This window comes from Asterias rubens, chromosome 13 (genome assembly GCF_902459465.1).
Source record: "Asterias rubens chromosome 13, eAstRub1.3, whole genome shotgun sequence".
In the NCBI taxonomy this organism is placed as follows: Eukaryota; Metazoa; Echinodermata; class Asteroidea; order Forcipulatida; family Asteriidae; genus Asterias; species Asterias rubens.
In genome coordinates this window covers 1,451,609-1,473,349 of record NC_047074.1, presented here as the reverse complement: position 1 = coordinate 1,473,349, position 21,741 = coordinate 1,451,609, and the positions used below count along the sequence as shown (strand labels likewise).

Below are 21,741 nucleotides of genomic sequence, written 5' to 3'. Positions count from 1 at the left end.
TTTTTTAAATTCTGTTTTGCATAAATAGCTTTCCATAGTTTTCAGTTGGTTGGCCGCAAAAACACGGGCTGCACGGCAACGATGCAACGGCTGCTGCTCAGCGTTTGCTATTATTGTGTCATACCTGGAGATGAGAACCGCAAACAACCAAACGCGCTGTAAACTCCAAGCCGCTACGCGGCGCTATAGACCTTTCTTTTGTTGATAAACAAACCGCCTTGGTTGGCATGGTCGGCCGAATGTTAGTAAAACACTAAATCTTAAAAAGAGATGTTTTAACCAAATTCAGCATTCTCTGCAAACTTTCAATTAAATAAAATAGCTCTCATAATTATTTGTTTTGTTTTTAACAAAATCAACAAATTTGGTTACATTGTTACAAAAAATAGCGATCTTTTCTTAATTTGCACTTACGGCTTTCCATAGTTTTCCAATCTGGGTTGGCAAAAACTCGGGCTGTGACGTTGCAAAAGAAAGGTCTATACGATCTTTGCTCCAAACCAAGATGGCGGCCAAGATGGATGTGGACGATACACCAACACCTAGCGGTGAAGAAAGTGGGGCTTTGAGCGCCGTTATGGCCTCCAGTGGAACAACTGGGAGTGTTTCGGTAGCTCTACACCCTTTAGTCATCATGAATATATCCGAACATTGGACGAGGATACGTGCCCAAGAAGGAAAGCCAACACAAGGTCGGTTGATTGGAGTGAAAGAACAAAATGTAAATTGAAATTGAATGTCATTGACATGTCACATTGTCAATATGAAAACAATTTTATTTTGTAGACTGTCAATGTCAGTTCAGTGTCATCACTTTTTTGTTAGTTATGAAATAATTGAAATAGTACCAGTATCTAATGTCATGATGTATTTACCTTATTAAGTTAAATTTTAAAATTAGATATTCCTTTTTGTATAAACGACTCTCAAGAATGAGTGAAACTGAAGCAAGTGGCACTGAGCATGCTGAGTCGACTGACCTGCTGACAGCATGAATGTGGATGGAAACGTTACTCCACTTTTTTCTTTGCTAAACACAGAAAAAAAATGGCTATTAACTACTACTACTAAACAAGTTGCCAGCCAACATTCCACAAACTTTACTTTGTTTCAACTGAACTGGTCGCTGGTTCTGCACACATTTTTTGCTTAGTTAGCAGCAAGGGAACCGCAGCAAGTTACATGTAGGAAGGGGTTGATGAGAAATTTCTTTCCTTTGCTTTGCTAAGCAGTATTTGTTATTAATATAATATGATTGATTATGAACAAATTAACAGGTTCTTTTTTCATGAAATTGGGCCCAAGGTCATGAGTGTGTGATATAATAATAATAATAATAATAATATAATAATAATAAGACTTGTAATGCGCACATATGATATGACCCTACGTTTATTAAAATCTCCATTTTTATGCCTCTTTTGTGTTGTTTTCATTTGGCAGTTCTTGGTGCTATCATCGGCCAGCAGAAAGGACGCAATATTGAAGTCTTCAACTCTTTTGAGCTTCTGTTTGATATTGTGGACGGTAACATCATCGTCGACCGAGAATATTACAACACTAAGGAAGAGCAGTGTAAGATCCCAATCAATAAAAGCTAGTTCTTACGTTTTTATAGCGTACTCAATAATAACATACATGTATCACTATCACTATCAATACACTTTAACTTATTAGTGCCCTGGTTATTGGACCAATAACATTTCTTTGATCTGTCTCAGCTCTCTGAGGAGTATACAACACTGGGCCGCTGTGGTACTCCAAAGGCTTTTTTTAAACACAATATCAACCTCTACGCTCGCAGGTACCCATCTACAATGTATACCCCTAGGTGAAGAGAAGCAATATTTATAGAATAGCATCTTCCTCAATCTTGACCGGAATATTTAATCACTAGAATTTGAACTCAATGCTCTATGAACCGCTCGACCATTTTGCTTTGATGCACCCTTAGGGGTGTGATTAAAGGCAGTGGACACTTTTGGTAATTACTCAAAATAATTATTAGCATAAAACCTCACTTGGTAACGAGTAATAGGGAGAGGTTGATAGTATAAAACATTGTGAGAAACAGCTCCCTCTGAAGTGACATATTTTTTTAGAACGAAGTAGTTATCCACGAATTCGATTTTTGAGACCTCAGATTTAGAATTTGAGGTCTCGAAATCAACCATCTAAAAGCACACAACTTCGTGTGACAAGGGTGTATTTTCTTTCATTATTATCTCGCAACTTCGACGACCAATTGAGCTCAAATTTTCACAGGTTTGTTATTTTATGCATATGTTGAGATACACCAAGTGAGGAGACTGATCTTTGACAATTACCAATAGTGTCCAGTGTCTTTAAATGCCATATAAGAATCTGCAGTATCATCATTATTTTTATTAAAATAACCATGGACTCTGCTCTTTTACTTTCCCTACAGTTAAGCAAGTTTTCAGTGATCTCGACTTCCTTGGCTGGTACACAACCGGGGGCCTGTGCAACGAATCAGATATCAAAGTTCACAAACAGGTATAAGTGTAAAAGGTTTTCAGTTTATAACATTTTCAAGGTGTTTGTAACGTGTGTTAGAGACTTCCATAGCGTTGCATATAAAATATGGATCTGAGAACAAAAGTAGTCCACATCATGTAGGGACTTGACACTATGTGGACTTGAACCTGTACACACAGTGTTTTTTAAAGATGATGTGACGTCACTCGAAAACCATAACATGATTCGCGCGTATACCGCCGGGCAAAACCTTCGTGTTTTGGCAGCCAGCTAGAAAGTACACGCAATCTTACCATGACTACGCGTCTTTTTGTTCGGTGAAACATGACGTGTACAGTGTTTTTTTCAACAGAGGGCGGTTTGAATGTAAACATGGGTCACATCGTCTATAGTGTTGACGAATATGATTTTCCTTAAGTGGACGGAACAAGAATGTCCACAAAGTGATTGCATCACATGTCTTCTCTTATGTTTGGTATCATAGGAAGTACTTGTATGTTTTCCCTTTATAATAATTATTCAATATTAATTTTCATTTTGGCAGATCTGTGCAATTAATGAAAGCCCCATCTTTCTGAAGCTGAACCCTCTAGCAAGACACACAGACGTAAGTAAAAAAAGGAAACTTCACTGCGAATTGCTTAGTTGGGATTCGAACCCATTACCTTTGCCATACCCGCTGCTAAAGAAACATCATATTTCTGTCACAAACTTCCACAACATTTTACAAACAGTTATAATCTTTCTACAAGAAAAGAAGCAAATACAGGAACAGTGTCTTTATGTTCTGTCTATTGAAAACTTAAACATGTTTCTTAAAAATAATTTCATTCTATGATTACTTTCTTGAAAACGTGAGGTTTGGAAAGAATAATGTTCATCAAAAGACCATTGATGTACCGACCCCCCCCCCAAAAAAAATATATTTATATATTTTAGGATTTTAATGAATGTAAATTTTTGATGAGAGTTTTTCCCCTAAACTTTTTCTGTAGCAACTTCCAATCAGTATTTATGAGTCCGTCATTGATCTTGTCAATGGAGAAGCCACGATGCTTTTCGTCGAGCTGCCGTACACTTTGGCAACAGAAGAAGCGGAGAGAATCGGTGTTGATCATGTTGCCAGGGTAACCACAAATGAAACCTCAGAGAACTCGTCAGGTTGGTTGATATACAAAATTATGTGTTGCTGTTGATATGTGATCTCTATGTGTAAAGTAAAGTTATCTTATGCCTACTTCCCTGCTGACTGTGAAGGGGGTAACCTTGTTGTAGCTCCAGGTGTACATGTAGGTGGCACTGTCTGCTTAACAACATCAGACAATTGCCTACAATACATGAAGACGTCACTCAAATCTCAGCCGTTTACAAAAGCTATACTGTACGGCGCCATAAGCAACGATCGTTGGAATATGGTGCTATTACAATTGATTAATTGATTGACTGATGATGGTTGAACTTTCTTTTGAAAACACTAGTGTCTGAGCAGCTCACAGCACAACATAATGCCATCAAGATGTTACACAGTCGAGTGAAGCTCATCTTAGACTACGTCAAAGCGGTTCAAGCCGGGGAGGTTCCTCGGAATCATGAAATCCTCCGAGATGCTTACAGTCTCTGCCACAGACTACCTGTGCTTAGCTCAGAGAGATTTGACACAGACTTCTATAGTGTAAGTTGCAACAAAAGCAATTGCCCCCATGCCCAATGGTTCTTGCCTCGGTGCCATATAAACCTTTTTGAGGTATGGTTGCCACTATAGGAGTGCACTGTTTGGTTTGGGCGTATACAGACAAATTGACCCAAACATTATAGTATGGTAGCATTGTTCCCACCATATCTTAGGTATGGCGTACGTGATAGGAGTGTACTGTTTGGTTTGGGCGTATACAGATATATTTACCCAAACCAAATAGTGTTACAGTGATGTGTCCACCGCATCTCAAAATGGCTTCAATGAAATGCTCCAGTAATATTTACAACTTCCTCATAGGGTGCTCTTATCCAAGGCGAAAATGCCTTGGTGTTCTTGTCCTTTCTTGACGAAGCATACAGGCCTGGATATTCCAGATTGTATCATAAACTTTGGTGTGATCCCGGATGTATGGCTTCTGACTGGCATTTTTGAACAAAGTGTGTGACAAAATAGGGAGACTGCTATCATAGTGCTAGATACATGTAGCTCAGTTGGTAAAAGCCAGCAAAACTGGATGTCGTTGGGTCAAACACGTTTTACCTTTGGATAAAGGTGCTAGTTATTCATGATGTAATATTCGTTAAATACTTGTGATTCTTTCCTTTTTTCTGCAGCAATGTAATGACGTTTCACTCATGGCTTACCTAGGCACCATAACCAAGGGATGTAACACTATCAATCAGGTATGTTGTGTATAGGCTGTGTGAGGTACATTGACAAAAAACCTCTCGATTACCTCATTCCCTCATAGTGTCCACCATCCTCATTCCAGGTATGTTATATAGGCTGTGTGAGGTACATTGACAAAAAAACTCACAATGACCTCATTCCCTCATAGGTTCCACCATCCTCATTCCCTCACTTGTGACCTCATTTTAACTTCCTATTTCATTTTTGACCTCTTAACCTGATGACCTCAACTAATAATAATAATAATAAAATCTGATTAGAGGATTAGCGCGTACTTGAAGATAATAATAATAATAACCAATTCTTATATAGCGCACTTCACAATAATCGTAACAATGCGCTTTACATTAGTGCCCTGGTCATAGGGCCAATAACATCCCTTTTAATGTTTCTCAGCTGCGTTGGGAGTATACAGCCTGGGCAACAGTTTCTATCGCTCCAAAGGCTTTTTCGTAAAGTATCTTGCTGAAGGACACAAGTGTCACAACCGGGGTTCGAACCCACACTCCGGTGACCTAACCTCCTTATTGCTGAAGGAGATGACATCCATGTCTGTACACCCTGTCTTTCAATATCCTCAATTGAACTTAAAGGCACTGGACACTTACTTGGTAACAAGCAATGGGGAGCTGTTGAACGTATAACAAATTGTGAGAAGACGGCTCCCTTTAAAGTACATGTAATGTTTTTGAAAAAGAGGTAATTTCTCACTCAAATATTGAAAGGCTTCAGGCCTGAAGTATTTTAATATTTTTGAGGCATCTGAAAGCACACTAATTTGTGCGACAAGGGTGTTTTTTCTTGCATTATTCTAATTGCAACTTGAATCCAAATTTTCACAGGTTTGCTATTTTATGCATACGTTGGGATACACCAAGTGAGAACACTGGTCTGTGACAATTACCAAACATGTCCAGGCCTTTAAGTGACCTCAACACTGTACAAAGTCCTTTTGATTATACGGCTACACCCCACCATTCTGCCCTCAATCAATGTTGTTTTTGTTGTCCCCTCTTTTACAGTTTGTCAACAAATTCAACGTCCTGTATGACCGACAAGGAATGGGTCGACGCATGCGAGGCTTATTCTTCTGAAGATCCCCCTCCGATGTTTGTTGGTTACCACAGCAACAAGTCATGTATGTACAGTAAATTGTAAAGCCGCTCGACCGATTGTGCACAGGGTACCAGTTGATCTGTTCCACTCGTTTAGTTCCTTCAGTGACAGATGCAGACGACATCAAGTGGTAAACAAAAAATGTCTAAAAAATCGGTTCAGACATTGGGCGACTTGTAAATCTGATTTTCGTTTTACAACGCATAAGATAAGGAAAATCATATAAAAATGTTGTAGTTCTCAATTTGAGAAGAAAATCTTCGCAGAAAAGAAGTGGCGCGGGATTTTTTCGGGATTTCATCTCAAAATGGTCATTTCAAATAAAGCAGAAGAAAGGGAATATTTTACATGGAGTCCGAACGTGTAAATTTGTATTTCTGTTGATGCACTGAGCCCTTAAGCTATTTTCAGGAATTTTCAAATCTCATCCATGAAAAAAATACAGCACCACATGCTCCCCGTTCAAGATGACTTTGAAATTACTGATCATTCGGTGTACCAGTTAATTATTTCTAGGACTTTGCTGATGTTAGGGCAAGGCAGTTTTTCCTTTGTAAAGGCCACCTCAAAGAGGGCAATGTCAATTTGTACTGCAGGACATTTTAAGAAGCACCAAGTCAATGGCCAGGGGGGCAATTGCCTCTGATACCTTCTTGCAAACCCGAGCATGTTTACTAGGTTTTGTACACTTTGGTTTAGTTATGTAATACAAGAAGGGCAAGCTCAAACTTAACCTATTAAAAAATAAAAGGAAAACGGAGTTAGTTTTTGTCAAGATGTTTATATATGTCTTTTTCCTTGGCAGGTTGTCTCTACTAACTGACTTTAATTTATACATTTTTTGGTGTGAAAAAACAAAGAGGACACACAAAAGAAAAGAAAAGAAAATCACAAATTATGGATTTCCTTTCATACTTGTATTTCCACCTTTGCTTTAAAAAAAAACCCACAAAACATAACAATATTAACTAAAGCAATCCAGAAGACGATCAGAGCATACTGATCGAAACACCACAATATTAACTAAAGCAATCCAGAAGACGATCAGAGCATACTGATCGAAACACAACAATATTAACTAAAGCAATCCAGAAGACGATCAGAGCATACTGATCGAAACACAACAATATTAACTAAAGCAATCCAGAAGACGATCAGAGCATACTGATCGAAACACAACAATATTAACTAAAGCAATCCAGAAGACGATCAGAGCATACTGATCGAAACACCACAATATTAACTAAAGCAATCCAGAAGACGATCAGAGCATACTGATCGAAACACCACAATATTAACTAAAGCAATCCAGAAGACGATCAGAGCATACTGATCGAAACACCACAATATTAACTAAAGCAATCCAGAAGACGATCAGAGCATACTGATCGAAACACAACAATATTAACTAAAGCAATCCAGAAGACGATCAGAGCATACTGATCGAAACACAACAATATTAACTAAAGCAATCCAGAAGACGATCAGAGCATACTGATCGAAACACCACAATATTAACTAAAGCAATCCAGAAGACGATCAGAGCATACTGATCGAAACACCACAATATTAACTAAAGCAATCCAGAAGACGATCAGAGCATACTGATCGAAACACAACAATATTAACTAAAGCAATCCAGAAGACGATCAGAGCATACTGATCGAAACACCACAATATTAACTAAAGCAATCCAGAAGACGATCAGAGCATACTGATCGAAACACAACAATATTAACTAAAGCAATCCAGAAGACGATCAGAGCATACTGATCGAAACGTCGAGTTAATCCAACGGTTCTTTTCAGAACCACCCCAACTCATTTAGAGCTTGTTATTACATGGTGTTACCGCAAACTCTTCTATATATATATAAAGCAATCAAATTCTCTTATTACTTTGTACTTCAAATAAATAGTCTAATTATAATATTATGTACATCTACAAGTTGTTTGTTTGACTTTGGTTTTAAATTTAAACTCTATACTGAACAACCGCTTTGCAGTACTTTAATAAATGACAATAAATAATACTATCTTCTTAACATAATTTACAACCTTACGTAAGTACAATGCCAATAACAATTCCACAATTTCACATACACTTTAAAACAAAATGAATATCTTATTTTTTACAACAAAATGTGTTTAAAAGTAAAGCACTTCAGTTTCGTTCTATGATTAGACATGTTCAAATTCTAATTTATATAGCGACACAACTTCCCGCTTCCATTTCTTCTAAATTGCTGCAGTTCCTCAAATACAAATCGTTCTAGGAAAATATTCAAATACTTTGATACGTGAAAAGCCTAGAAAACAAACAGAAATGCAGTATTTTCTTTATGATTTACCTTACCTCAAATACAGTTTAATCTGTTTCTAAACCTTGAAATATACACATGAAACACATTACAAATAACTACATTACAAAAATATAAACAGTTTTACACCTCTTAGTATAATAATTTCAAATAATGCTCAGAGTCCAACTATGCAAATTTGGTAATAAATATTCACTTGTTAACCCATGCAAATGAGTTAGTGCACCAATTTGTGCATATAAACATTATTAGATTAGCATATGGGAGAGCTGTTGGGCCGTTGAGCTATTATATTGGGCCGTATCGAATTGGCGGCAACAGTATTGGCTACGACTGTTGCTAAGTGTGTTGCTAATGACATCCCATACTTCCAACGCATGATGACTCGGAACTCTAGCCATAGCACTAACTAGCCGCTAATCCGGACACGGACTATGATTTATTTATATTATCAAAACAAATTAACATAAACTTACTCACGAATATTTACAACAATCGCATAAGTATCATCTTAAATCTACCTGATCTGACCGACTGATAGTGCGTGGCTTATGGTCTTCTTACCGCTTTTGGTGGACTTTGATTTGTTGCTGCCCTCGCTGGTGAAGCAATGCCACAATCGTAACGTCTCGTCGGCAGCAGCTGACATAACCATGGTTTGATCAGGTGACATGCACATGGTCAGTACCCTGTTGGTATGACCTTTTAAAGGGACAAAATGTAAAGGAATAAGTAAGACTTATAAAGCACATTAATTTACCAAAGGGACAGTTTTGTGAGTGAGAAGAGAACATGATCAATTTTTAAACTCTGCTTACCGTAAGCAAGGAACTCTGCGCTTACGGCAAGCATATTTCACAGGTTAATGGGGAATTTTGGCTTGTTCCAAGAATCTTTTTAGGTTAACATGGAACACTTGAATCTGCCCCGTTCGGGAGCATCCCTTTAGTTCTATTACCTCGTAGGTCGGCAATGTGTTGCATCATGGGATACTTCCAGATGCTCAGTTGGTTGTGAGCGTAGCCATGACTTGACACTACCTCCTTGTGCTCCGCAGACCACAGAATAGAGCTCACCTATACAAAAAAAATGGTTTTGATTATAACTTCCTCAGCTATAAACATGGGGTAAGGACCAAGGTATCGAGAAAATAGCTAACCCTTCCCTTTGAACACCAGCCATTTTTTAACAATGACATTGCGCAACAAGTTTAACAACAATTTTATGCCATTTGTCGGGGCAGCCTGGGGTTAAAGCGACTATAGTAGAAAAAAGGCTAGTCCTAAGTTAGGATGAGTAACTCCTCGTAACTTGAGATAAGACTAGTCTTAACTCTTTGTAAAACCCAAGCCTGGAGGGTTGGGCCATATCCCTTCCCCTCAATCCACTTCCCTCCAGCCCTCACCCCATTACCTGTGATCCAGTATCCAGGCTATTGAGACAGAGTCCAGTTAGACTGTTCCAGAAGCGGATCTGACGATCGGCTGTTCCTCCGCCACTTGCGAGAATGTTTGGTTGCCATGGACACCAAGCCAATGCCTAGAGTTGATCGACATAAACAAATCATCAAAAACAACACAGAGGTATACAACACAATTCACAACCTGAGACCTGCTTCAGCAAACCACTTAATACAAAAAAGTTGTCTTTTAATCACACGCGACAACATTAGTAATCGTCAAAGACCAATATCTGTACTTTATGTGAACCAGGCTAGTCTTGGTGCAAGACGTTTCTCGTTTTCCTTTCACGCACAGCGCGGCCAACTCACCAACAGCGCCCACCAGAAGTGGACTAAGTCAGGTGTGTCATTTTAGACAATGTTTTTTTTCTATCCAATTCTGTAATGTTCCTTTTACTGTTTAAACATTGCATTTACCTTCACTGCAGACCGATGTTGTGTGAATGAATACACGGGGGCTGTTCCTGTTCCAGCCGAGGCATCCCATACATTGACCATGTTGTCGTTCCCCCCACTGGCAAGGTATTTGCCATCAGGGCTCCATTTGAGGCCACACACTTCTTGTGTGTGACTCTCAAGGGTTGCTACGTGGTGGTTTTCGACGCGGACGTCATGGTTGTGTATCATACCGGATCGGGAACCACTGAGAAAAAAAAAACCCAGAAGTTTACAAGAATTCAGCACAAATGTTCGCAATGTTTTGAAAATGTCCAGAAATTTTGTAGCTCGGATATGTAAAGGAAGAGAGTTCAAGAGAGTGGGTGCAGATACAGAAAAAGCATGACGGCCATTGAAAGTGGTTGTTTTGGGGACAGTTAAAAGAAGTTGGTTTGTAGAGCGAAGATTGTGAGTAGATAAGACTTTACCTCGTTAAGATAAATGAGCTCCATGACAGTGCCGCAATACGTGCTGCATGACCGCCCATGACACGCAGGCACTTGGTCTTCTCCACATCCCACAGCTGAGGAAAGTAAACACAATCAAAACTTGTTGTTCCGAAGTCACAGTACAAATTGGTTCTTGGGATCCATAAAGCCATTCATTGTTTAGCACCAATTGTTTGTATTTCTTGTAATGCGCAGTAGAGTTACTGCGCATTACAAATGTCTGTATCATTATTATTATCCAAAACCCTCAGATCCATGTTTAAAATTTTGCTCTTGAACTTTGTGTAAAAATATTCTTTGTTTTTTATGAAAACATACAAAAAATTCATAATCATAAATAGTTTTGAAATGGCGCTTATCTGTGGCCCTCTCAAAGCACTTGTTATTATTTTTGTAGACAGTTTTTTTTGTGTGTGATATTTTTGTAATATTAGACCCGTTAATGTAGCATCTTAAAAGGGTTTACATGGTGCTGTGGCGCATTCAGCAGCCACTGCCAGAAACGCCGCAGCAAACCCCTTCTATTAGCGATAAGTGTGACTGGGTTCTGTAACATGCATCACACACACACACAACATGGGGCTTTATGTCCCATAAGAAAGACACACAATAATGGTTCAGTGTCTTGCTTAAGGACATTTGTCAGGACCGGGACCCAAAACACCAGAGCTTGAGTCAAGTGCACTTGACTACTCGGCCATGACACACCAATGTGTGTAGTAAACTTATTTGTAAATGAGCTGAAGATAAAATTGAATTTACGAGTTGGGTTAACGTACCTGAACTTGCCCCTGAGCGTTTCCTACAGCCAATACGTTGCCTTCCCTAATCCAAGACACGCCAGAAACGTAATCATCAGCGCCCTCTAGCTTCATGAGATGCTCAATCGTACCGCTCACCGCATTCCATAGATATACCTCATCATGAAGCGCAACAGCTACAAAATTTCTCGAGCCCCAGTCCAGGAGGGTCAAGTCTTGAAAAACAAAATTGACCAAAACAAAATAACCAGTTACAATGTAGCTATCTCAAGATTCGATTTTAACATGATGGATTTGTTAGACATGATGCTTGACGCGAGACTTTATTTCAGATGGAGCCATTTCTCACAATGTTTTATACTATCAACAACTCTCCATTGTTTTTTTTTATGCTAACACTTATTTTGAGTAATTACCAATAGTGTTTACCAACTAAACCAGTACACCAATACTCTGCTGCTGTATGAAATTTAACCCACACTAGAAGCTGTGGTTCCCAGAACACCCCAATACTTACAGAAGTCATCTCGGAGCTCTGGAGCATCTAAGACACGGTCTGCTGCCTTTCTGATGAAGCGACCAGGCTTTGATTTGACCGCACTCTTGGAGCTACTGTACAGCACTTTAAGGTTGTTGTAGTATCCTACATGAAACAGTTAAAAGAGAAACATAAACACATAATATTTATTATCCTTTATTTCTTTTCTTTTTTACATGTTCAATGTGCTCACTTTACTACATTTTTAACCCTATTTTTAAGTAAATCGATTTATCTGACCGCTGTCTCGGGTGCTCCACAACAGAATGTCGGTCCTTCTGGCCAACAAATCAGAATCAAGGATTCAAGTTGGCTGAAAGAGAATTAGGCTGAAAGCAGTTTTTTTGTTTTTTTTAAGTACCTTCTTGTGGTTTTGGAGGCCCCTCTTTAAGGGTGAGGATATCTGCGTTCTCAGTCTGCTTGCCATTTAACATCTCAGAGAGGGCGCTGTTGTAACCATTCTCCTTCTTATCCTCTCCTTCGTCTACGTCTTCTCGGTTGTTGATCTTAAAGTGGCTGAAGTTCATGTCCATAAGGGCACGGTTTGGGATGAACCTAAGCTCAAAGTGCAAAGTTTACGTACATTTTTATCTGTTGGGGTTGAGCAAAACAAATTAACGTACCAGTGCTCTACCAATTGAGTTATCATGCCCTGTTGATGGGACTCAAGACTGGACTTGGACAGAATTGGACTCTCGGACTCAAAGACGAGTCTTCGGTCTTGGAAAACAGGGACTCGGACTATGTCTCGGACTCGGCTGGTGTGGACTCAACTACAGCACTGCAAGATTAGCAAGCCTAGGCCGTGTCCGAAATGGCAACTTCGGCTACAGCTTTGGCTAGATCAGCACTTCTGCCAGTGTTGAAGAATAGGTAGACACGCGCAATCTAGCCAAAGCCGTAGCCGAAGTTGCTGATTCGGACACTTCCCCGCACCATGCTTCCCAGCACTTGATACAGTCACTTTACCTGTCGCCCTGGTTGGCTGGGGGTTGAGTAGGGACACTGGAAGTACCCGATGCCTTGCTTGGAGACTTGACACGCTTCTTTCCTGGGGTTTTGCCTGGGGTCTTACTGGGAGTTTTGCCAGGAGTCTTGCTTCCTCTGAATGAGGCATCCCCTAAAGGAGTCCGAAAACTCCCACCGAAGGTTGGTGTCTTGGGTTGGCAGAGACCTTGGGGAGACATTTGTGACTTGCTGAAGGAGTCCAAGGAATCTAAAATAAAGATATGAAATTCTAAAAGCATAACGTCAATTGTCGTTAGTTTGGGAAACATCGATTTTCGCTAGCTCTCAAATATAATTTCAACATGATTCAGTATAAGATGCAAGAAACTTTATAACTCTCCAAAAAGAAGAAATTAAATTGCTCACACAAGTTTAAAAGCACCACAATAATTATCAAAAAGTTATAAAAGTGTCATTTTAGAAGTTCAACAAACAGTAGACCTATCATCAATAAATTTTACAACTCGTATGTTTTTGTGTCAGGAAAACCGTTTCCAATGTTGAAAGGAAAGGAAAACTCTCCTAATCCTGCCACTACTTATTCACTAATTTTCACACAAATAATTACATCTTTTGAGAAAAACAAAATACTATTTTGGTTTTATGACCAATGAAAAAAGAGGGGGAAAGTTTCCGTATGGCGCCACCACTTTTTCATTCGATATGAAATAATATAGTATCTAATTTACCTCAATGAGATATCCCTTTTTGTAAAAATGAGTGAAAAGGTGGTGGCGCCACTGGAAAGTTATCCAAAAGAGGTGGCAAGATATGGAAACTTTTCTCAATGTTTTTTTTTTCCCTTCTTCAGAAAAAAAATCTGAAACATACCCTTTCTTTCCATTGCCTTTCGTTGCCATCTTGGCTTTGGAGCTCGGTGCAGAGGGCCATCTAGTCGTACTAACTCACTGATGCTAGCTTCAAACTGTAGATGTGCCATTTTTAGCTGAAATAATCAGGATTTAAATCTCTCGAAAAGAACTGATGTGCTGTTCAAAATTGAACCTGAGAAGTACGCTGTCTGACAGTTGTGGTTCTTCACTGAAAGAAAAGAGTGAAAGAGCATGCAGTTCTGCCTTGAAATCACCGAATTTCATTCATACAAAAATGAGTGTGAAAAATCAGGCTGGTCTGCCGGCATTGTAATTTCAAAGAGTTTGAGAGCAAGAGAAAATCGATGTTTCCCAAACTAACGACAATTGAAGTTATGCTTTTAGAATGCCAAGGAATTCCTTCGATCAGCTGTAACAAAAGAAAAAAATAAGAGAGATTTCAGACCAACCAGCCTTGTCAGATTCAAAGCTATAAGTGAGCGCGGGATTTCAAAACATATGCGTAATGCACTCAACCGTTATTTTTTTCAAAGGCCGACTTCCCAAACACGTGTTCGATCCTTCACTAATAAGCGTCTGGGAACCCAACGGCGAGCACGCCCTAAATTTAATTGAATACAGATTCGGCGCGTCTTTAAATTGTTTGCATATGTTAAGAAATTTGTGAACACACAAACTGCTAAACTAATAAATAGAAAACTGAAAAAGTTTTAGTGCTGAAAATAATTATTGTTTTTGTATAAGGCCGCATCTTTGGTAGAGCGCCCTCTGTTGATTTTGTTAAACTCCTCTTCTACCCAGACGTTATTCCCCATACTGAAAACAGTGAATGATAAGGACACCTGACTATTTTCTAGAAACCAGTCAGTAATGAAAAATGGCGCCTGCCAAGGGAGTTGAAGGTGTGTGGGGGGAGCCGACTTCAACACTGGATTGGTGTGAAGAAAACTACATTGAATCCCCGTATATTGCAGAACTATGTAAGTTGTTTTATTAATCTTACTATGATAATAGTACAACATGCAGTCTTCCCTCGATTGCGTGCTAGAGCAAGTGTTTTTAGCAGACGACGGAAAATAGCAGTCGTCGAAAATCACATCTGCCCGCGCGCACACAAATCCCAAACACATGACGACCCGGCCTTAATTTATTTACTTTTGGATTTGAGTTAACAGAGTCGAGTCATGACTGCATTTTGCTATGGGTGTACACTCACTGAATCAGTACCATGTTAGTATAAGACCAATTGGTCCAATGATACTATACTGTATATGTTTTAACTTTTTTAACTATAGAGTAGTACTACTACTAGTACTAGAGTAGTACTACAACTAGTAGTAGTAGTAGTACTAGTACTGTAGGCCTAGTACTTACTACTACTACTAAACTAGCTTGAGCTGGGCCTAGCCCTGGTAGGACGTCAGTCAGTGCCACTGTGCCTGCAACGGAGGAGTCCAACCTGGGCTAGAGCTAGGCCCGGCCGTGTATAGGCCTAAACTAGAAACTATAATATTTATAAGGCTCCCCCGTGAGCCTTAAGAGGGATCTTATATTTTGGGCCTCCTTAACGCACCTTAACGCTTTACGTTTTAAAAATCGGTGTTGATAGGTGAAACTTTTACGACCGTTTCTTTTGTACTACACAGCCAAAACTTTCCCAACACACTCAATATACATTCATGAATCATGATGCTTGCATTTCCTTTTTGTTGAGGGAAATTAAAAAAACATTGTCAAAAAATGCAATTTGCTACTCGGGACTGTTGTTTTTCCTGCTTGGTCAGGGCGTTCCTAATCTTCTCAATTAGAGATTATGAAAATTACCTTAAGATTATTTTGGTCTTTGTTTCTATTGACAGGGAACACGCTGAGCAGTGGTATTATATTTGTCTTACCTATTTTTACTATGATCTCGTTTTTGTATGGTAATGTGGAGGTGGAGCGAAGATTCTACATGCTGTGCGTTGGCTTCATGAGTAAGTTGCAAATGGATTGGATTTAAACAGTTCATGTAGGCAGGGGTTTCCCTTTACTTTTTTTTTCATTTGCCTGCCTGGGCGAGTCAACAAAAATTTCAGGTCGGCCGCAAATTCGTTCACAATTTTCTAAGCGTCACCAAAAAAAAAATATTTAGAAGAAATCACTGAAGTAAAGTTTGCAGAATTGAGCTTTTGGACGATCTTTGTGCCCTTAATAATATTCATTGATTCAACAACAATTTTCATGGATTTGAAACTCCTTTTGCAGTAAAAATTATGTTTTAAACAATAGGTCGAAGACGCACATTGAGCAAAAATCTTTGCCCTCCTATCGGCCAAAACTTTGCAGCAATTCTTCAACCGGCTCGTTCTCAGAACCACCACTACTCAAAAGAGATTTACACATTGTGCTAACTGCAAACTCCACCTAATTTTACTCTTCCCAAAACTAATGAAACTTGAGTTTTTGTTATTTTTCGAAGCGTAAACTTTTTTTTTCTGCAGCTGTTGGCCTTGGCTCATGGTTTTTCCATATGACCCTGCTGTACGAGTCTCAGGTAAATACACAAATTAGCATTTTCTGAATGTAAGCATACATCATTCTTCAAGGGGAAGTTTTGAAGGGGCACCAAGGCCATTGCCTCTGTTGCCCTGGTCTAAGCCTTGGTGCTCCTTCATGGCCTCAGTTCAATTCCAGGCCTCCGTGTATAATTCCAGGTCCAGAAGGGAATTTTTTTTTTTTTAAGGTAAACAACAATGATTTCATTAGCTTAATTTTGTAAAACAGTCAAAGTTTATAATTTGACTTGTAGTATTGCTTTTTCATATTTCCCTCAAGAGCATACCATTTCAAGCAAGTAGTTGAAAACCCCCGTCTGTCCCCTCAAGAACCCTAATCATACATCTGGATGCAGAGAAGCCAACTATGGTTAAAGCGTGGTTACCAGACAGTCTAAGTATTACTATTGGGCCTCTAAGAGCTATTCAACCAGGGATACAAAACCAAATTTGTATACCCAAAGCATAAAGCTCGATCATTAAGGAATTTGTTTTTGTTAATTTCAGCTATTTGATGAACTACCAATGATCTGGGGAACGTGCATCTTGCTGTACAGCTTGTAAGTTGACACTTTTGTTCAAAACCTTGTTTAAAGACTCCGACACCTTTGGTAAAAAAAAAAATTGTGAACATTTTTACTCAATTGGTCATCGAAGTTGAAAGAGAATTATGAAAGAAAAAAACACCCTTGTCGCACAAATTTGTGTGCTTTTATATATTTGAGTGAGAAATTACCTCTTATTCAAAAACTGCCATTAATCACAATGTTTTTGTACTATCAACACTGAGCTTCCAGGGCTCTAACTCATTTAGAAGCAATCATAAAATGGATTTTATGTGTGTGTGATTTGGTCGATTCCTGGCTAGAACTTCTAGCAGGACATTCCTAGGTTTTTCTAAACTTTTATTGACCTTCTACAGCTTTGAGACTGACTCCAAACCCAACAGTCCCAACTATAAGCTGATGGTAATTCTACTGCTTTATGCAGTGTCTGTTACCGGCATCTACACATTAACTAAGGATCCAGTTATACACCAGGTACGTCAACAGCTTTCAATTTCTTTCAAGAAAAAGAGACAATAATAATCTATATCTATAAGTAGATTGAAATGCACACCAGTGCCCATAACATTGGGATTCGCGCCCAATGCTTACCAGGTTAAGGTTACCGGCCAAAATGCCATTTCACATGTAAAATATGTGACTGGTATCCTGAACATTTCTGCTAAGCAAAAAATTGTTAAAGACACTGGACAATATTGGTAGTTGTCAAAGACCCGTCTTCTCACTTGGTGTATCTCAATGGATGTGTAAGTGCACCGTCACAGTCATAGCACAACTGTTGACAATATATTCCAGAAACATACATCTTGACTCTGAAAGAATCTTCTATGGTGCATCTCGCTCTCCCTTTCATGTCTTTAACGATCCGTATTATTTCTTTGTACTTTTTTTTGCCAGGCTGCTTATGGCGGCCTCGTTTTAATGACGGTATGCAGAGGGACCTACTGCTTCTATTACAGGTGCGTCAAAAATCTTCAGAGGGAGTCTTTCCCCAGAAATGTTCAGTTTAACACAACACTAATTATCAGGACTGGAATTATACCAAAGCAATGGCAGAGGCCATGGTAAAGGCCTCTACCAACTGAGCTGTCCTTGTTGGCGGTCTACCTATTAGCCAATTTCTTTGTTTTGGAGTGCCAGTCAAAAATTACGTTACTTCATAGTATCAAAAGCTCTCCATGCAGGTGACTAAGTAAGATTTTATGCTAATATTTGTTTTGAGTCATTAGCAAAAGTGTCCAGTGCATTCAAACAAAAACAATTTGTTGTTTCAGTGAGCAAGAATTCTCTCCGAGACTTCTACTGTTATCCATCTTCCTCTATTTGTTGGCTTTTCTTCTGTGGAATATCGACAACGCTTTCTGTGACCAACTAAAGTAAGTTTATTTCTCAATAAAGAACTTGATTTCTCCGCGGTAGTTAAAAACGAGAAGTCCCCAAGATCCATCAAAGCAAAAGTAGTAGTTCCGGTTAATTTAATAGGTCACACAGCCGTCTCCCGAGGACGATCAGGGCATACCTATAGAAAAGTCGAGTTGAAACCTACGCTTATTATTGTTAAAACCACCCAAACTCATTAGAGATTATCATTACATGGTGTTACAGCAAACCTTACTATAGCGTATTACCACAATGCAAAGTTTCAAATCCTACTTTTTTTTTAATTGTTTTGTTTTTCTGAAAAGGTACATGAGATCTTTCATTCCGACCCCACTTGATGTGTTTTTGCAGCTTCATGCCTACTGGCACATCTTGGCGGCACTTGGAACGCACTGCCAAATCATGTTTAGGTAGGCCAGGTTTAATCATCCGCCTACTGCATAAGGATTTCCAATGGGGGACTTTTAAGACGCTAGGTGGCAGCAGACTTGGTCACAATGTGCACATGCTCAGAACTACGAAAAAGTAAGGCCAAGCCGGAATTAGCAGCTACATGTGGCTGTGGCTAGATTTCTGCGTCATCATGCGTTGAAGTATAGGATGTCCTTAGCAACACCCTTAGCAACAGTCGTAGCCTTAGCTGTAGCTGCCAGTTCGGATACGGCCTAATATTACTTTACTTTGCTAGTGCTGCCATTACTGTACACTTTAGAAAGTAACGATAAGTTTTTGTTTTGCCGTGGTCGAGCAGTCAATGGCACTGACCTCAAGTTCTGTTGCCGATTTCACAAAACTTCTTGGCAACTGCTTCATTGCCTAAGTTGTTCCCACTAACACAAGCAATCTTGAACTAGTGGACTTTTACAGTCGTTTGTGAAATCGGTCTGCTGGCATTTCAGATCGACAGAGTTTGCGAGACACTTTATCGTTACTGCTTTGTCCCTCCCCCCCAAGAAAAAGAAGGTTCTATCACATTCTTTCTTTATCTTACTCTTTTCAGTTTTCATGCCCGCTGCAGATTTCTGAAACAGCACACTGAGATTTGGGTAAGTAGAAATTCATTTGAAGAGGTGTTCGCAATTGGTGGCTAAATCATTTCCAACTGTGCGATTGAACTGCTTTTTCATACTTGTGAGGCAGGGCTAGCAATAAACACTGGGTGCATTCGATTACTGGTGAGCACGAGAAACGAGCGAATCAAACGCAAACTTCCCCAGCACTGACACCAATGCATCTAGCTAGGGGCAGCCAATCAAAACTACTTTCAATGTGTGCATTTTTATGTCCCCGGGGTTCACCAAAAGATTAAAAATAATTATTCTCTTGGGAAAAACTTTAAAAAAAGTTATTTTAAAAAGATTCTGATTTCTATTTATTTATTTATGTATTTCTTTTTCTTCAGAATATTGGATGTCTACCACTTGTAACTGTCAAGCAAAACGGTCATGTTGACTAAGACATTCTCCCCTCTATTCCATAATGGTAGTGGTCCAAAGTGTGCATTATATGAGTCGTGTAGACTATTCCATTTCAGTAGAATAGGGTATACAAAAGATACCTTGGTGATTTGTAGAACCTTTTCGTCTCAACTTCTTTCTTGGTAGTTTTTTTCTAAAAGGTGGATGTAGTTTTCTGAAATACTTTCAATATAACTGTGAATCTCTGCGTGCCTTTGTAAAAAAAAAAAAAGATTTACATTTTTAATCAATTGTGCCATTTTTTTGTTTTCACTGGTTCCCGGTAACTAACTAACTAACCATCAGTCATGACTAGTGCCAAGGTAAATTTTTTGGGGAGTCCTGAGAACCGGAAGAAGTCAGTGTAGATTTTTTGTTTATGACTTTTGTGTGCTGTGCATTCATTTAATGAGGTTTAAGTTTAAGATTTGTTTTATATATTGTAGAGATTATGCACTTTATGAAATATGTTTTTGTAGGTTCTTGCAAATTTCAGACTAAATTGGGATTTTTGTTTAAGTCTCCTATTGCTGCCTGATCATTCAATGCATTGGTGGGATTTTAGTTGCAGCATTTAACATTTTTGTTCATAAATTTTGTGGAGAGTATGCACTTTATGAAATGTGTTTTATAGGTTTTTGCAAATTTGAACTCTAGACTTAGCTGGGATTGGTTGAAATATTTCCTCCTGCTCTCTGGTCGTTCAATATGATTTTGAATGATAAGGTACTGTGATGCGATAAGTAGTGAATGCAGTTGTACAGTACACAGTCAACCCTCCTACTGTCTGATCATTCATTGTGGATTGAATAATAAATAAACTACGTACGCCTGCAATATAATGTTTGCTGGTGCATACACACAGCACACAGTCAACCCTCCTACTGTCTGATCATTCATTGTGGATTGAATAATAAATAAACTACGTACGCCTGCAATACAATGTTTGCTGGTAAATACATACAGCACACAGTCAACAACCCTCCTACTGTCTGATCATTCATTGTGGTTTTGAATAATAGATAAACTATGTCAGCTTGCAATATATGCTGATTGCATACACACAGTACACAGTCAACCCTCCTACTGTCTGATCATTCATTGTGGGTTTGAATGATAAATACATTTTTTGTCTTCAGTACTAATATTGATTACATAATCAATATGCAATATCTGTAATAATTGTTTTATATATTTGTTGTCAGTGATACAAGATGCCAAAATCATGCAAACATTCTCTGTTTTTATTTGGATAATAGTCTTCAAATCTTATAGTTTGTTATTTATACGTTTGTATGCAACTCAAGTCTTAGTACGAAAAACAAAGTGAAAAATATTTTGGCAGGGTATACTTTTGGTAGTTAATGACCGTTAAACTTGGTAAGCATAAAGAGTGCTCACTTGAAAGTTGTTGATACTATAAAACAATCAAAAATGATCTCTTTTTAAATAATGTAGTTTTGGAGAGAAAGAGGTAATTTAAACCCCAAGATTTGAATCTGAGATTCTCAGGCATCTAAAAGCAAACAGTTCTACGCAATAAGGGTGTTTTTGTTTTCATTTGTTTTTTTTTTCAACTTTGAAGATCAATTGAACCCCAACTTTTACATGTTTGTTATTTTATGCATATGTTGAGAAACACCAAGTGAGGAAACTGGTCTTTGAAAATTACCAAAAGTATACCCTTTCTTTAATTCTATTTTGGATAGTCAGGAGAAATCATGTACTGAAATTTGTTTTTGTGACTTAAAAAAGGTACTATTTTGTAAGAAGAATATTATATCATGATAGATTTTGTAGTAATTTGTATATCTTGGTTGTGAAATTGCTACATTCAGATAATAAAGAAACGGATGACTATAAACTTCTTATTTATGAAATGTTTGTAATTTGTAGTTGTATTTATAGTGCAAGTTTTTTCCCCCATTTTTAGTTTTATATCACAATTTATCTTATATTTTGGGCAAAGATAAAAATTAAACTTGTATTCT

At 38.5% G+C, this 21,741-nt stretch overlaps 3 protein-coding genes across 3 annotated transcripts; 2 read left to right on the top strand and 1 right to left on the bottom strand.

Annotated features, from left to right (window-relative positions):
* Nucleotides 1–81: 81 nt before the first annotated feature.
* Nucleotides 82–7,949, top strand: LOC117298517 (COP9 signalosome complex subunit 6-like). The gene is made up of 9 exons (XM_033781809.1): nucleotides 82–163; nucleotides 494–692; nucleotides 1,444–1,575; nucleotides 2,429–2,517; nucleotides 3,044–3,106; nucleotides 3,495–3,660; nucleotides 3,978–4,171; nucleotides 4,810–4,878; nucleotides 5,908–7,949. The coding sequence occupies exons 1-9, from the start codon at nucleotides 131–133 to the stop codon at nucleotides 5,977–5,979; spliced, it is 1,017 nt and encodes a 338-aa protein (XP_033637700.1). The 5' UTR covers nucleotides 82–130; the 3' UTR covers nucleotides 5,980–7,949.
* Nucleotides 7,950–7,952: 3 nt separating this feature from the next.
* Nucleotides 7,953–14,295, bottom strand: LOC117298516 (cell division cycle protein 20 homolog). The gene is made up of 11 exons (XM_033781808.1): nucleotides 14,260–14,295; nucleotides 13,809–14,018; nucleotides 12,939–13,185; nucleotides 12,331–12,524; nucleotides 11,949–12,074; nucleotides 11,450–11,646; nucleotides 10,650–10,744; nucleotides 10,201–10,426; nucleotides 9,735–9,860; nucleotides 9,280–9,397; nucleotides 7,953–9,023 (listed from the first exon to the last, which is right to left on the bottom strand). The coding sequence occupies exons 2-11, from the start codon at nucleotides 13,915–13,917 to the stop codon at nucleotides 8,839–8,841; spliced, it is 1,623 nt and encodes a 540-aa protein (XP_033637699.1). The 5' UTR covers nucleotides 13,918–14,018; nucleotides 14,260–14,295; the 3' UTR covers nucleotides 7,953–8,838.
* Nucleotides 14,296–14,687: 392 nt separating this feature from the next.
* Nucleotides 14,688–21,235, top strand: LOC117298807 (alkaline ceramidase 3-like). The gene is made up of 10 exons (XM_033782141.1): nucleotides 14,688–14,790; nucleotides 15,670–15,786; nucleotides 16,294–16,346; nucleotides 16,855–16,907; nucleotides 17,270–17,387; nucleotides 17,811–17,872; nucleotides 18,188–18,289; nucleotides 18,599–18,703; nucleotides 19,294–19,339; nucleotides 19,696–21,235. The coding sequence occupies exons 1-10, from the start codon at nucleotides 14,688–14,690 to the stop codon at nucleotides 19,747–19,749; spliced, it is 813 nt and encodes a 270-aa protein (XP_033638032.1). The 3' UTR covers nucleotides 19,750–21,235.
* Nucleotides 21,236–21,741: the final 506 nt, after the last annotated feature.